At 45.9% G+C, this 14,587-nt stretch overlaps 1 protein-coding gene across 1 annotated transcript in view; it reads right to left on the bottom strand.

Annotated features, from left to right (window-relative positions):
- TFCP2L1 (transcription factor CP2 like 1) overlaps positions 1-13,930 on the bottom strand; it is a 38,115-nt gene extending 24,185 nt beyond the window's left edge. The window contains exons 1-2 of the mRNA XM_074828766.1: positions 13,800-13,930; positions 9,318-9,469 (exon numbers count right to left, since the gene is read on the bottom strand). Coding sequence (XP_074684867.1) covers positions 9,318-9,469; positions 13,800-13,861 — 214 coding nt within the window. The 5' untranslated portion in view covers positions 13,862-13,930. The remainder of the gene's footprint in view (positions 1-9,317; positions 9,470-13,799) is intronic.
- Positions 13,931-14,587: the final 657 nt, after the last annotated feature.

Here is a 14,587-nt window from a genome sequence, read left to right as displayed (position 1 = left end):
GATAAAGGCAAAGGAATGTTGACAGTCAAATGCAGCACGCAGAAGGAGGGGGCAGAAAAAAAAAAAAAAGAAAGCATTTATCCTCCCAAACTGAAGCACATCCAGCAGGCAGGAGGATCACCTTTGAAACAGCCAAATGCAACTATTCAGGGCATCAGGCACACACAAAGATTCCTCTGACAAGAAAGATTAATGAACCCCCAGGGCAAACAGGCAAGAGCAACAGAGCTGGCATCTGAACTCACATGCTTGATTGCCCACACCTTTTTAGACAGACAAAAGCAAAAATAAAACTTAGCATAAGACTTGCTGAAGTGTCCCATGTGCAGACACTCTGCAGGACAAGGAGCAAGGGCAGAATCCTCCCTCCCTGGGCCACAAATGGCAGTGGATATTCTGCAGTTGCTTATTGCAGCCTCATTTGACAAGATGCTGTAGGAGATGTTTATCCAGTGGATAATATGAATTCACCAACTACACAATAGGCCACCCTGAAAGTACCCACTATGCTAGGAACATGGAAATCCTGCAAAGGAGGACCAACTGTGGTTCAGGAAATGCAAAAGGAACACAAGAGTCATCCTAACACTGCAGGCCCATCTTGTCCCACATCTCATCTTCAGTACAGCACCCAGTTATAAGCACCCAGAGATGGAGCAGGGTGAATATAGCCAGCCCTTTCCTGGCCATACCTTCCCAGTTTCTGTGTCCATTTCGTATCCATATCAAGCTGCCCAGTCATGACCAATTCTCACTAACTCTCTTTTGTGTGGTCTCCTCCCAAACTTGTTTGTACTGTGACAAGTACCACCCCAATTTACACGTGCCTTGCTTTAGTATTCACAGTCTTGCCCTTCACCTGCCTCCTGCCTGTTTAACTTTGCACCAAAGCTACCTTAGCTCCACTGTGTTTCAGTACCCATCCAAGTCCAACACTGAGGATGCCTGTCCTACTTTCCACTACCACCGGGGCAGCAAGACTACAGGAACAAAGCAAATCAATTCAACTACTAATTCTACTACCACACCATAGAGCTTCACTGTCATCATGCTTCACTGTCATCATGTCTCTTCCTATGTTTTTCCTCCTTTTACAATCTGCCCTCAACTCGAGGGGGTTTCTTTGTCCCCTTCTTTCTCTTTCCCTACCTCTTTCTTGTGGGAAAACCAAACACATGCCTCGGAGCCAAGTTTGCTGCAAGAAAATTTCAGTGCTCATTTACTATATGAACATTTGGCTGAGCCCTACTCTTCCCAGACTTTTGAAGATGGTCTGTTTTACAGTGGTGACACTTCATAGCTAACAGGCACTAACAGAAACTCCTCATTTACAGTGGTTTCCACTCAAAAGAGAGGGATGTACATTTAATTCCTCTGAGACTACAGTCTAGCTTTGAATCAAGGACACAAAAGCAGCCAGTAGACACAGAAACATTCCCACTGCTAAGTCCACTGTACGCACTTGGGCTTCTCTTGCCTAGACCTCATCCACTTTGTTGGACCCTACCTAGTCTAAGCCATGGTATAAACTTTGATTTTTAATACAAATTAGTCAGTGAAGAAATTAGGGACTTATGATGGAAGGCTGAAGAAGTATCTGCCCTGTGAAAATAATTTCTTCCTGTATTTCCACTTCTCTAGCATGTACTTGAAACACCTAGGACTATCTTAGTCACATCTTCCAGCTCAGAAAACCTCAGCCCCCTCTGTGTAAGTAAAAAACACAGGCTTTTTCTGGTTTCAACCTGTTCTAAGTCAATTTGGACAACAGGTTTTATGGCTCTGTAAGAGTAGGTTTGTGTGTAATATTTACTTGAGTTTCAGATAACTAAGAAGAATGGTCCCAGGCGAGGGTGCTGAAGAGGGATACAGAAGAGCTGAGTATGACTCCTAACCCTACCCAGCAGCTCCCTCAGATGCCCTCAGGTAAGTCACTTCCTTCACCATGTTTCTCCAGTAAGAAACTGGGAGAAAGCAAGTCCCACTCCCACACGTGGCTGCTCAGTCAGTGCCTACCACAGAGCAGGGGAGAAGATGTGATTGGCAACCGCGCCATCAAAGCAGACTGTACCTTTCACACCAGTCACAAATGTGGCACTAAGCTACAAGAGGAATCTCACTGCTCGGGTACTTGCTGTCTAGTTTCAAAAGCACTTAATAAATGCTTGGTAGGAAGTAAAGGGGAAAAAGAGGTGGTTTTTTCCAGCCTCTTTAGAAAAAAAAAATCATATATTATTTCTATAAAAACAGCTAATCATGTCACAACTACATTATTTCTCAAGCTTCTTATTGATACCTAAAATGTGATCTTTTAGGACACTGCAAATTAGAGAGAGCTAACTGGAAAATTTCCACATCACCTCAGATTGGTAGGTACATTGATACAAACATCAAATGCTGTAAAATCACAGGCAAAAATTTCACTATCATAATTACAGGAATCTCAAAGTAGATATGAATAATGGGGGAAAGTAGAAGTGTGACATGAAATACAAGAAAAAAATCTTACAGATATTCTCTTACTTCTCACTACAGTCAGAGGAACATCTGAGCTCTTCCTTCCTTCACAGATATTGAAGATTTATGGAAGTGGGAGAACAAAATGCAGTCTAGGGTCTTCCAGTAGGAGTTGTACACAGGCTACAATCCAGCAAGTTCACAATCCTATTTGAATTTCATCCAGATGTTAGCAACAGAAGAAAGGATTACAGAAAGAATAGAAAACAGCCTCTTGGTTAAAAGACAACTGAGATTCTAGCTTCCTAGGGACAACAGAAGTCAGATGCTCTACTTATGCAGAGGTGCCCTGTCATCTGAAACAAGATTCATAGTGAGCTTAGGGATGGTGTGGTTTGGAGACAGGGTTGTTTATCCTGAGCTGCCAAGTGAAGACAGAGCTGCCAGACATATGGGGAAATTGCTGCTAGCACAATTAATGGCTTCAGCTGAGACACCAGAACCTACTCAGAGCTGTCTTCAAAGTCAAGCAGGAGACAAATTCCTTCTCCAAAGATGAAGAGGTACACCACAAGAACCAAAACCACCAAGTAGCCAGTCTCAGAAATGGAAAAGACAAACCAGCTTTGTTAGCCGTTTTTTAAGCCCTCCAAACCCAGGAACAGAGTGGAAAGGGGTCAAGGAGCAGTATGGTACCCCATAGTAATCAGGGATGAAGGATGCATAGGTGGGCAGCCACCAGGGAGCACCTGATATTCATAGTCTCAGTGACACAAAGTCATTGTTGTGCCTCTGATCTCAGGCAAGGATGGAGCGCACATTCAAACAGAAGAGGTCACCAGCAGCAGAGCTCCTTGAAGTACCTAGGGGCTTGTCAGTAATGGCAGCAATTGTTAGGGAAAAAGGCAGTTCTTAGCATGGGACAAAGCAAAAATATCCCCACAAACAGAGCTATAATTAAACCAGAAGTACACTCAATCAGAGCTGGTCACTCAGCCTTCTCTACACTTCATTTAGGCAAATAAAGAATTGTTCCAGGAAAACTACAAACATTCAGACAGTTGTGACCCCATAAAAACTCAATTACGTAGGAGTTAACGTCAATACAAAACAGCTTTTTTCATTTACCATGCATCCCAGTGTTTAAAACCGGGTTCTCTGGCTGTAGAAGATTAGACAACCGAATTTGAACTTTGGACTTTTTAAGGGAGGCAAAGGTTCTCTTTTGCCTTCTGTTGTAAGTGATTTCACCTCCTACCCAAGCAATTAGCAACTGGCTTCAGAGTGTCCTCTTCAGCTGCTCATTGCCCAGTGCCTTCTCCACCTTTCTTTGGAGGAAAAACCAGAACATGTCTGCAGTGAGCTGAGGCAGAACAACACCCAGATGATTTTAAATGCAGCACAGCTTAAAGTGTACCAGTTTATGCACACGTGTCTTGAACCTGGATATGTGCCTTGCACCTGAGGACTGAAATTTGGGGTGTGACCCAGACTCAAACTAAGTCCATCTTTAGCTTCATGAGGCATCTGTTGCTTATGCACCTCTACAGCAATACTCCCAATATCATCACAGGTCTTCTCAGATGTTAGTGGTTTTCTCTCATGGTTTGGGTTTTTGGCTTGTTTTCTGAACTGTCTAGGACTGGCAATAAAGATGACTTCTGGAAGACACTGTAAAGCAGAGATGGCCAGCCTTCCTAACCCTAACCAGCTGTATACTAAAATCCTCACGTGGCCAAGAACCACAAGTCACATACTGCAGAACTGGAGAGCTGAACAGAGCCCAGGAAAACTTTACAGGCAGGTGACAGCCAGTTACTCTGAAGAACCACTGGGCAACAGGGCTGGATTTATCACACAGCCTGCTCTCAGTGACCCTCTCCCAACAACCTTAACCACCCTCTATTTGGAGTAATTTAGATCTGAGGCTCTGAGCCAACCCAATGCTGGTCATGAAACAAAATCATGACTTGAATAACTCACAGTCCACATGTGGTCTGGCACTACAAGCTGATTCCCTTGGGCAATGACTTTCAGGTTTTTGTGTTTTTTTGGCTTTTTGTTTTTTAAAGGAATGGTTTTATTTCCTCACATTTATTAGCATTCAGATCTACTGTACAGTGCTTGTTTCCTCCGCATTCCTCCTAGGGCAATTTCTGGAACCACCTTCATTGCTCTCATTTCTGTCCGTGTTTGAAACTAGTTTGAACCAGCCATGGTCAAACCACACCCCATATGACTGCAGACCATGGAATATGCAACTGCATCAAGGCTTCTTGCTAAAGCAGTGGTTTGTAATATGGTTGCTAGTTGATTGTTTGTCTGAAAATCCCTATCCACAAGAGACACTGAAATAGTGCTAAAAGGCGGGCTAGTTCCAAAAACGTTAGGCGATGTTTGTGCTGCAGACTTCTGGACAGTGTAGTCCTGTTGACAGATGCGATCCCTGACCAAAGGAGCAATGCCAGCAGCAGCTCCTAACGTGAGGACACCACCTTTACCAGTTTCATGGACTGAAGGTGGAGTGGTGTTAAGACACCATACTAATAACTCTCTACTTTGTCCCATCAGATGAGTAATCCTCCTGAGGTCCAGTAAAGATCTCTTAATGTAGAAACTGATCTTAGTTTGCTAATCCTTAGGGCATGTTCAATTTGGGCTAGCAGGGCTCTGGCTCCAGTTTCAAGGAATGTGGGAAGGCAGGGGGGACGAGATCAGGAAAGACAAGTGTAATGAGTCAGTCTTTGGAAACCAAGCTAAGGATTTGACTGTAGTTACTTCATTTACAGGATGGTTCTAGAGCTGCAGCCAGCGAGCACTCACGGTTTCAAACTGGAGCAGACAAGCTTGGGAGTCTGCCACTGCCGAATGTCCCCAAGTCAACTTAACACAACAGTTAAGCTCATTCCCTTATGCTCCCACACAAATGCTTCCCCTGCCCTTGCTGAAAACACCGGTCCTCTCAGCTTCCTCCTTCACCCTTGTGAAGAGCCCAAGCCAAAGATCTTTCTCCTCAATGCCACTGACCATCTCTCTGGGTCTACCCAGCAAGAATCAAGGCTCATGATAACTCATTATGCTCCACAAGCCTGGAGCCCTCTCCCATCCATCTCATGTTTGTACACAAACACAGCCACTGGACAGCCCTTCTTTCTAGCCCGTATGAAAAGCTTTCAGATCTTGCCTGAATCTCTCCACTGGTTCCTCTTATCTCTGCTATGCAACTTGGCCTTCAATTTACTACACAGTTCTTCCAGTTTTCCCCACTCCATAGCTCTGTTAGACCTGACCTTTCTTCTACCCAGTTCTGCACATGGACTATCTCCTGAGCTGGTCCACTCCAACCACCATTGAACCAGTCACATGTGGAGTAAGTGCTTCAGGGCAGGGAGCAGAGCTGTTTCACTGTGACAAAAGGTCAGTAACTGAGTGGTGAAGAGCTCAAGTCAGGAAGCAACATTTGGACAGCAAGTGGCAAAAGTCACCCAGCAAGCAGAAAACCCCAAAGCCAGTCCTTGCAATTTGGGTAACTACACTAAATGTGAATTGCTTTGTTGGAGCTGGGACAGCCACTGTGCCTTTGTATCTGCCCTACTAGGAGCCAGCTATGACTGACAGTCCCACCAGCCCAGACAGGGTGGAGGGACATCCATTAATGAAGTTAGCCATTTGCTAAAGTAATCCATCACAAAACTCAAGCATACAAGGAAGAAGGGAAGTTTTATGTAACAGTGTTTGGCCAAACCATGATAAGCACAGAAAGAGGGTAAGGTGCAAGAGGTATCCCTTTGCTTACAGCCAGCATAAGGTGATAAAGTGTAGGGAATGGTCTAAATTGTTTCAGGAGATGGCTATGGGACTGCAGCGGGGTCACAGTGCTCTGGAGTCAGCTCTTTGCTGTGCCATGAGTATTGGCTCCAGAGACCTGGCCTCTTCAGGCTCAAACAACACAATTCTATTAATGGGATTAATTTTCTGTCAGAGCCTTCAACTTCCACTTAGCTCTAGCTCAGGCAGGACTACTAAGACCAGTGTGGCAGCACCTGGGTGGGATTCCCTGGCTTGTGTTGAGCAGGTCAAAGCAAAGAGTTGCAGCACCCTCTCTGGTTTTGGAGAAGAGATGGGAAAAATACCTACACAACAGGTACCTGCTGGGAAACTATATAGCTCAAGAATCAAAAGTGGTTCCCACAGAGAAGTGATGCTGAAAGGAAAAGAAAATTTGACTTATTTTTTGCTTTTAAATAGACACACCTCCTATTTTTTATTCCAGAAGGTCAATGCATGAGGAACATGCTTCTGGCACAGATGTCATGAAAAAGACCAAATACCCATTTGTGTAAAAATTCCTAAACAGAAAGCTCTAAGTGAAATGGGAGGTTACCTGCCAATTCAAGTTGATTCTTTGTCCTGGAATTGCAAGACCAATCCTCATCTCTTTTTAACCCCAGGTTATGTCCTCGCTGATATCCTGCCAACAGCAATTAAGACTCCCCAGCTCTGACCACAGCTGGTTGAAAGGTGTGTCCAGCATCCTCTTCTCCCCATAGCTGTAGATCAATAAACCCACAAGATCCTCATAGCAGCTCACGTCCACATGGGAGCAGACTCCAGTCCCTCTTTCCTAACTGGCACAGGCAAGCGATTTTGGTCAAAGGGACTTAGTATCAAGGTAGACTACATATCAGATGAATTTACTCTCAAGGCCCGCCCTTGCTACCAAGAAGGGTCAATGCTGGGAGCAAGAGTGCAGCCAGTGGTGTGGACTCTGAAGCAACCTGCTGGAGTGGAGCAGAATGACTTTTTAAGAAGGTACATTGCAAGATCTCAAGGTAAAAAAAAAAAATCTACATACAGAGAGCCTTGAATTTCAAGAGTTTTTTTTTAAGAAACCCAGAGAATCTCAGTGCAAGGAAGATGACAAATTTCTTGGGAGCTTAAATAAATGAGGTAAGGATGCTCCTGAGAAGGTGGCAGGCAGATGTGAAGCTCCTGCCAAGAGGAACAGAAAGCAGTAAGCCATTCAAACTGACAGGAGAGGCACCACCTCTTACCATCAATCACCCCAAAGACCCTCTGGGAAAAGGTGCTGTTTCCATCCACTGTAACAAGCCAACAGCACTAAGGAGCACCCACTTCTTCCCCAGCCCCTTCCCAACTCTGCCTTACTGCACAGCTCCTGACAGCCTCACCCCTGCTTCATTCCTCCAGGCCTCTCCAGCCTCACGCTCTCCAGGATGTATTCTGCAAGGAAACATCCCACCTCCCCCCTTGAGGGATGAAAGGCTGATGCAGAAGGTATCCAAGAACTGGTGGTCTACTGAGGAAACAGGTCAATACTGTGTTAAGATGGAGCAGGAGACAACTCCTTGCAATAGTAAGCAGGAGAAAGCCTAACACAACATGGTCTATCTGCAAAGGCAGTAACAGGCTTACTTTGCATAGGAAAATGTAGACTGCTCTAGTCATACAGTTTTTAAAAAACTCAGTTATTGTGTAAAGAGCTGTCTAACTTTTGCCCTTCTATAAGGTAAAAAAGTAGGCACTGCCTCATGTACGCTAAAACATTTGGCCATCAACTGCTTTTCACAACAGAAAATCTTTTACTCTGAAACAGGAAAGAATTGTGTTTCACAGAAAGATTCATTTCCATCTCACCCTTGATATGCCCCATAGCACCTCCTGGGGTCTGCTGTATTTGGATGGATAAACTGGGAAGATACAGTCACAAATCTCAAGTATCTTTGGATTCTGGGAGACAACACAGTGCCAGTTTATGTGACAGGAAACATCTGGCTCCTTGGGTAGAGTCTGCAGCACTTAGCTGATCTTTCTGTGTGGGCTCCATGGGTCTCTACCAGCTAGCAACACAGATCCAGCAGACAGCTGCACCCGAGGTCAGAGTCCAAGGGAGGTCAGGGCTCTGATTTGCACAAGCATTGAGAGAAACCTAGCCAGAGAGGCACCTGAGTGAGCTTCATGCTCAGTGCACAAAGCTTAAAGAGCTGGGGCAGTGTCCTGAAGCAGGAGAGGATCTCAGTAACAGTGTGGACAGCCTTCAGCTTGTCGCTAGGCTAATGCCCTCGTTTACAACCTGACAGAAAAAAAGTGGAGTAAGTTTTAGCATAATTTGTGCCTGGCGAGGTCTGATCCCCCTGGGACCCATGCACAGGAGGTGCTGCAAAGTGACAGCCAAATTCCAGCCACAGATGTGTCTGCACAAATTCTGCCAAAGGGGGGAAAAAAGCCTCGAGAAACACACAGTGCTTGTTTATCCAGGAGTAAAAATTATCCTGTGAGGTCAGTTATAGAGGACCTTCATGCACTGAACCCCAGCAACTTGTCAAGTTTGGGACTGAGCAGAGCAGAGCCACATCACCCAGCCAGTGAGAGCAATGTCACACTCTGCCCAGACCAAGGAGCCCTTGGATACCTGCTATCTCATTCTCTGGCAATGCCCACCAGCAGTCCGTGGGGACTTGCAATGTTAAAATCCCTCCCCAACTCAAAATTTTCCAAACTGCTTAATTAATCTGGCCTTTTAAAATTAAGGTAGGAGGCTGCAGTTTAAGTTGTCTGAGATCAAGCCAGTACCTGACCACAGGGAACTGTGCATGCTATAATGCTGCTTTAAGTCAACAGTTAAATCAGTGGTACTTCACTATTTTATAACAGTTGACAATCCTGTATAAATGTGAAAAATTAAATATTCCTCCTTTCCTCCATCCCGCTTCCCCATCTCTATCCCTCTTTTTCCCATCCCACTGCCCTCCCAGTAAGGCACAAGTATGGGATTAAATCTCTCTCTCATGGATTGTTCCCAGGAAATATGCCCTCCTTCAGTGCAGTACAAACCCTACCTTGGTTGAGGTAGGTCAGGGTTTCTTCATGCAGTTTCACAGCAGGTGATGTGGCTGTGCAGAGAACATACTGAAAGGGTGGCAGTTTGGCATCGTTCTCAGGAGACAGCTGCGGTTCTTCCTGCTTGAAGATCGGCAGTGCAAGAACATCTCTGCAACATACAATTCACACACATTTAGTTACAAAGACTTAATGGAATATCCTAGCCTCAATTTGCAGTTGATTCTCATGGTCTGAGATAACAGAGATGGTCTCCGTTGAAACACCGAGTTATGACAGCTAAAAAAGAAAGAATTTGGTCTGTATAACTTCTGCTTCTAGGATGTCAGCACTGGACCTAAAAGAACACAACATTAGACAAAAAGTATTTCTGAGAATTAATTTATGTTTTTAAACGTAAATCAGATCTACTTTTCAGCTAAGCAGTCTTCCTGATGAGAAAAAAAATTATCAAAAATAGATTCTTCATCCTTGTGGAAGTACATTTGTTTAAGAGTTCTTGGGTTCTTAAATGAAAGCCTTTCAGAAAAAAAAAGGCAAGAAAGAGCACTTTATTTTGATAGCTGAATGTCAGATTAGTAAAATGTCTTCAGGTAGCAGCCAAGGGTTAGGAGCTGACACAGCTCTGGTGTAAAAAGGAGGTACTCAGGTAAATGATGGCATGAACCGCTGGGTTAGTTGACTCATAACATCTCCCTGCACTCTAATAAACCTGGTCCCAAGGAATCACGTAGCTCTTCAGTCAGCATTGGGCTACTTTCATAAATGCACACACAGATGCTCAGGAGCAGCTTCACTAGGACCTGTACACAGTCCCAGTTCTCACTCCTTTACAAAATGTTCATGTCGACCTGCCTGCTGATTTAGTGCCAGACTGATCCCAACCCACACTAATCCCCAAGCAGAACGGGTATTAGCAAGGGTGAGGGCACAACAGAATGATTAGCACAAAATGAGACGTCAGGAATAAGCATCCCTTATCTCAGCGTGTCTGATACTGAAGAACCACATTAGCCTTTCCCATGTTGCTAACATTTCTGATCATTGTGTCTGCCTACTTACAACATTAATATCCTTCCAAATTAGGAGGATTATGTTGAACACAGGCAGTTCAGAATAAGAAGTGATTTTCTTTCTTCTCCTCCATTTCCTCCACATGTGTGAGGACTTGAGATTCCCATTACAGAGGCTGCAGTTCTGCTCCTTTCAGTAATCCCATACACAAAAGGCTTGAAGAAAAAACTGTTCAGGAACATGCCAGCATGTACAGGCATGGTCCCTATGGAAAGAGCATTAAGAATTTTTTCCTTGCCTGTTCAGTTAATGATCCACCCTGTGCTCACTCATAGCACCCACAGCCTTGAAGGCTACACAAGTTATGAGTGAAACAGTGCAGCAGTTTATAGCAAAGTGCTGAAGTGCCTGGTTCAAACACAAAACTCCTATTTATGGCAAAATAACGCCAGAGAACAAACTGTGCCATTTCAGATACAGATAGGAGAGAAAAAAAAGCATCGATCTCTGTTTCCATGCTCTCTTCTGACACCACCTCCTCCATATCATCCCCCAACTCAAAGGCATCCAGCCCCATTTGCTTACTGGCATTACTGACATAATCACAGCTCTTGCCTAACTGCAGCCATAGAGAGGGGTTTTTTTTCCCCCTTAGCTATGATGATTTACTACAGTAATGAAGTGACAGAAATGCCTGCAGTAAATTTCTGAAATAGATAGTATTGCTCCACACACACTGACGATCTGATACTGCTCCACAGAGTCATCTCACTCACCCCGGATGCCAACATTTGCTCTTAATGCACTTGTCTGGCACAGTGCTATTGGAACGAGTGCTGCTTTACAGATGAGAACATGTCAAAAACTCTGAAGCCTGAAAGCTTCTGCAGTCCTGCAGAAAACAGTGCACAAAAATCACACCCAGGTTTAACAGTTAAGGGTGAGGAATTTGTACGACTCATGTGAAACAGTTGAGAAATATAGGCAAGAGGAAGCCAAAATTAAAATATCGTATTTCACATTGGGCTCTTAACACCCCTACACTTGCTGGAACAGCTGTCTGATCGCTGAAGACCATAACCATGGAGGAAACCACGATTTGTTTTCTGGAAAGCTTCAGCATATTAAAGCACTGATGAAGCCACACAGGTTAATCACATTTTTATTCCTACAGCATTTGAACTAATGGCCGGTGGTATCCTTCGCACTGGATCAAGCCCTTATAAAACATTTCACCTTATTAAAAGTGTTTGGAACTTAGAAGGATGTGAGCAACAGATCAAGGCTTAAAAAAGAATTTCTAAGTTATAGCTATATAAGTCATCACAATATTTGTTCAGCTCTCTTCACTCAAGAGTTGCAAATGAAGTTTTGGAAAAAGAAAGCTTTTACAGCAGTTCCCATCCTTAAAAAAAAAAAAAGCAAAAGGGGGGGAACCCTTAAAACTCTCCCAAGTTTCAGCTTTATGTTAAAGTTTCACTAGTTCTGTTCTTAACCAAGTTAGTCCGCTTACCTGGGAAGGGAGAAAGTTATTTGAGAGTTCAGTCAGCTGGCAGAACAGAGAGTAAAATACATACCAGGTTTCCATAAAAACGAATGAAGATTTATGAGGATTTTTCTGTAGTATTGTCTTGCTAGAACTACTGATACCATTGATGTATGGTAGAATTTACACAGATGTCTCAGATACACACAAAGTGTTTGATCTCTGCAAAGTATGATTGATACAAACTTTTCCTACAGCTACTTCAAGGATTGTACTATTTTAGCTTCCTCTGGGAAGTCGCTACAAATAGGTAAGAAGAGCCTTCAGAAAGGCACAGCTCAACAGAAAAACGCCCCTCTAGAAATTAATGTCTTGACACATTCCCATGGAGAGTGAATTGGCCAGAATTGGAGGTCCCTACAAAAAAACCAAGTGTTTTATTCAACTGACCTTCCCCAAAACACCTGAGGCCATTGCTGCCATAAAACCGGTTTTAGGGCTTTTAGTCCCAGATCAAAAACACCACAGTCACAGCGGCACATACTCACTACAGCTGAACTTTGTTCCTAAAACATGCACAGGTTACCTCCACACTAGCAGCCTTCCTGACAGATCAGGCATCCCTTATCCCCCCAGCTAGAATCAAGCCAGCAAAAATAATCTAATGTGTTTTCTGGCCAGTTAAATGAATTTGAATTGTAGGCTTAAGCCTGACCCAGACTTGGTGATCTTCTAGCACTCATGCTACAAATCCATGGAGTTAATGAAGCAGCCTGAGCACCATAAATGCTCTTTAATGCAGAGAGAGACTGTACACACAAGTACCAATGCTGATGCTCCTCTGCTACTACCATTCTCACTGTCCTAAACTAACCAGGTTTGCAAGCACAAAGCAAGAGAAAACAAGACTTTTGTTGTTAAAACAGACTTACTGGGATAGAGGGAGGAGGTGAAGAAGCAGAGAAGCTGCCAGAAAGCAAGAATCTCATGGTATTGTATCATTTGATAATGAGAGATTATTATTTAGTAAAAAAAAGACCTTTGCAAAAACACTGATAGAGAGCAGAATTGCACATCTCCTTGAAAGGGAAGTATTATCTGTGCTCGAAGTGCTTCGCCAGACAAACTCAGTGTTCTCTCAACAGTGATTATTTGGGGGTATATTTTGAAAGCAAGGCTCTTGGGCCATAGCCAGGTTCTCCACCGCTGCAATTCAGCAAAATCGCACTTCAGTGGAGCAGCAGCAACTGACACCAGCTGAGAGCTCAGCTTTACATATTCAGAAAAAAAAAAAAATTCATAAGCACCCAGCAGAAAGGAAACTCCCAAAGTTGTCCACTTTGTTGTCTTTTGGAGGGAGGAAATACGGGTTTGTGCTACACATGCTACAGACTATTGTTTAGCAGCCCTTGTGCTTAAATTAGGCACATTTAATTAAACGCAACTGTGTGGAGGCAGGAAAAAGCTGGTTTAGACAAGTTCAGAAAGTGAAATTCTGAGCTTTTTACCCATCGTCCTAAAAAGAAGAGAAAGAAATCCCATCTTAAGAAAACTGGATGCCCTCTTAGTTTGCCAGCAGACGTTTGCCACAGACTTTTGACAGTGCTTTGCAACTGCCGCACCTTCTCGCTTTGAAATGCGCTACCCAAGCCCTTGGGAAGAGAGAAGCCGGCAAAAGCAATAAAGCAAAACTGCGGATCGTCGTCTAACTAGGCGCTAATTAAATAGAAGAAAAAAAAAAGAAAAAAGAAAATAAAGAAAATAAGGGGAGGAAAAAAAGAAAAAAGAGCCCAAGGAGTCAGCAGCGCTAACCCCGGGCGGAGAGGTGGCTCCGCTGGCCGCGGGGTCTCGGCCGGGCGGGGGGCGAGGGGGCGGTTTTGGGGATGGGGGCTGGAGGACACCCGCCCCCCCCCGACCCCCGACCCGAGGCCGGCGGGCACCCCCGCGGCTCTGACGCTGCCCGGGGCGGGCGGGGACTCACCGCAGGTAGCTGCCGGTCGAGTGCTGGTTGTAGTGCTCCGGCTGCGTGTGCCAAAACAGCATCTTGGGGGTGGCGGGCGGGGAGGGGGCCCGGCGCCGGCGCGGTCCCTGGGGCTGGGGGAGGCCGGGCGGCAGGAGGGGGCCGGCCGGGCGGCAGGAGGGGGCCAGCCGGGCTGCCCACCCCGAGGCGCGCCGGGCACGGCTACGGCCAACTGGAGCCGCGGCCCCGGCGGCTCCCGGCGCTTTTATGGCTCAGCCCCGGCGGCCGCGGGTTGGCCGGGCCGGGGCGCCGGAGCCTGGCGAGCCCTCCCCCGGCCCGCCCCGCCGCCCCCCGGGGCGCAGGGGCCGGGGCAGCCCCGGGGCGGAGGGACGGGCCCGCCGCGGGCAGGGCGGGAGGCTGCCCCGCCCCGGGAACGGGGCCAGGGGGAGGGACGCGGCGGGCTCCGCCGTGGGTACCGCGCGGCCGCGGGGCGGCTTCAGCGGGGCCCGGGAGCGTGGGGAGACCCCCAGCTCCCCATCGGCTCTGCTGGGACTCGCCGTCCGCCCTCCGCATTGCCCCTGGTTTTTAACAGCCCGCCTGCTCCTCTCGAGCCGTGGGGATGTCCGGGCACCTCCCGCAGCCGGGTGTGAAACCACTGCTCAGGTTCCTCGGAAGTCTCTGGTTTTCTAAGTGAAGGGCGGCTGATTGCTTTAACTCTGCGCTGTCTGCCTCTTACACCAGCCTGTGCTTCACGCTAATGTGAACTTTATGTCAGGGGGCTATTTTCCATGTGGGACAGTAAGAGACAG

The sequence above is a fragment of the Strix aluco genome, chromosome 6 (assembly GCF_031877795.1).
Source record: "Strix aluco isolate bStrAlu1 chromosome 6, bStrAlu1.hap1, whole genome shotgun sequence".
NCBI classification, from domain to species: domain Eukaryota; kingdom Metazoa; phylum Chordata; class Aves; order Strigiformes; family Strigidae; genus Strix; species Strix aluco.
This window is presented reverse-complemented; position numbering and strand designations above follow the sequence as displayed.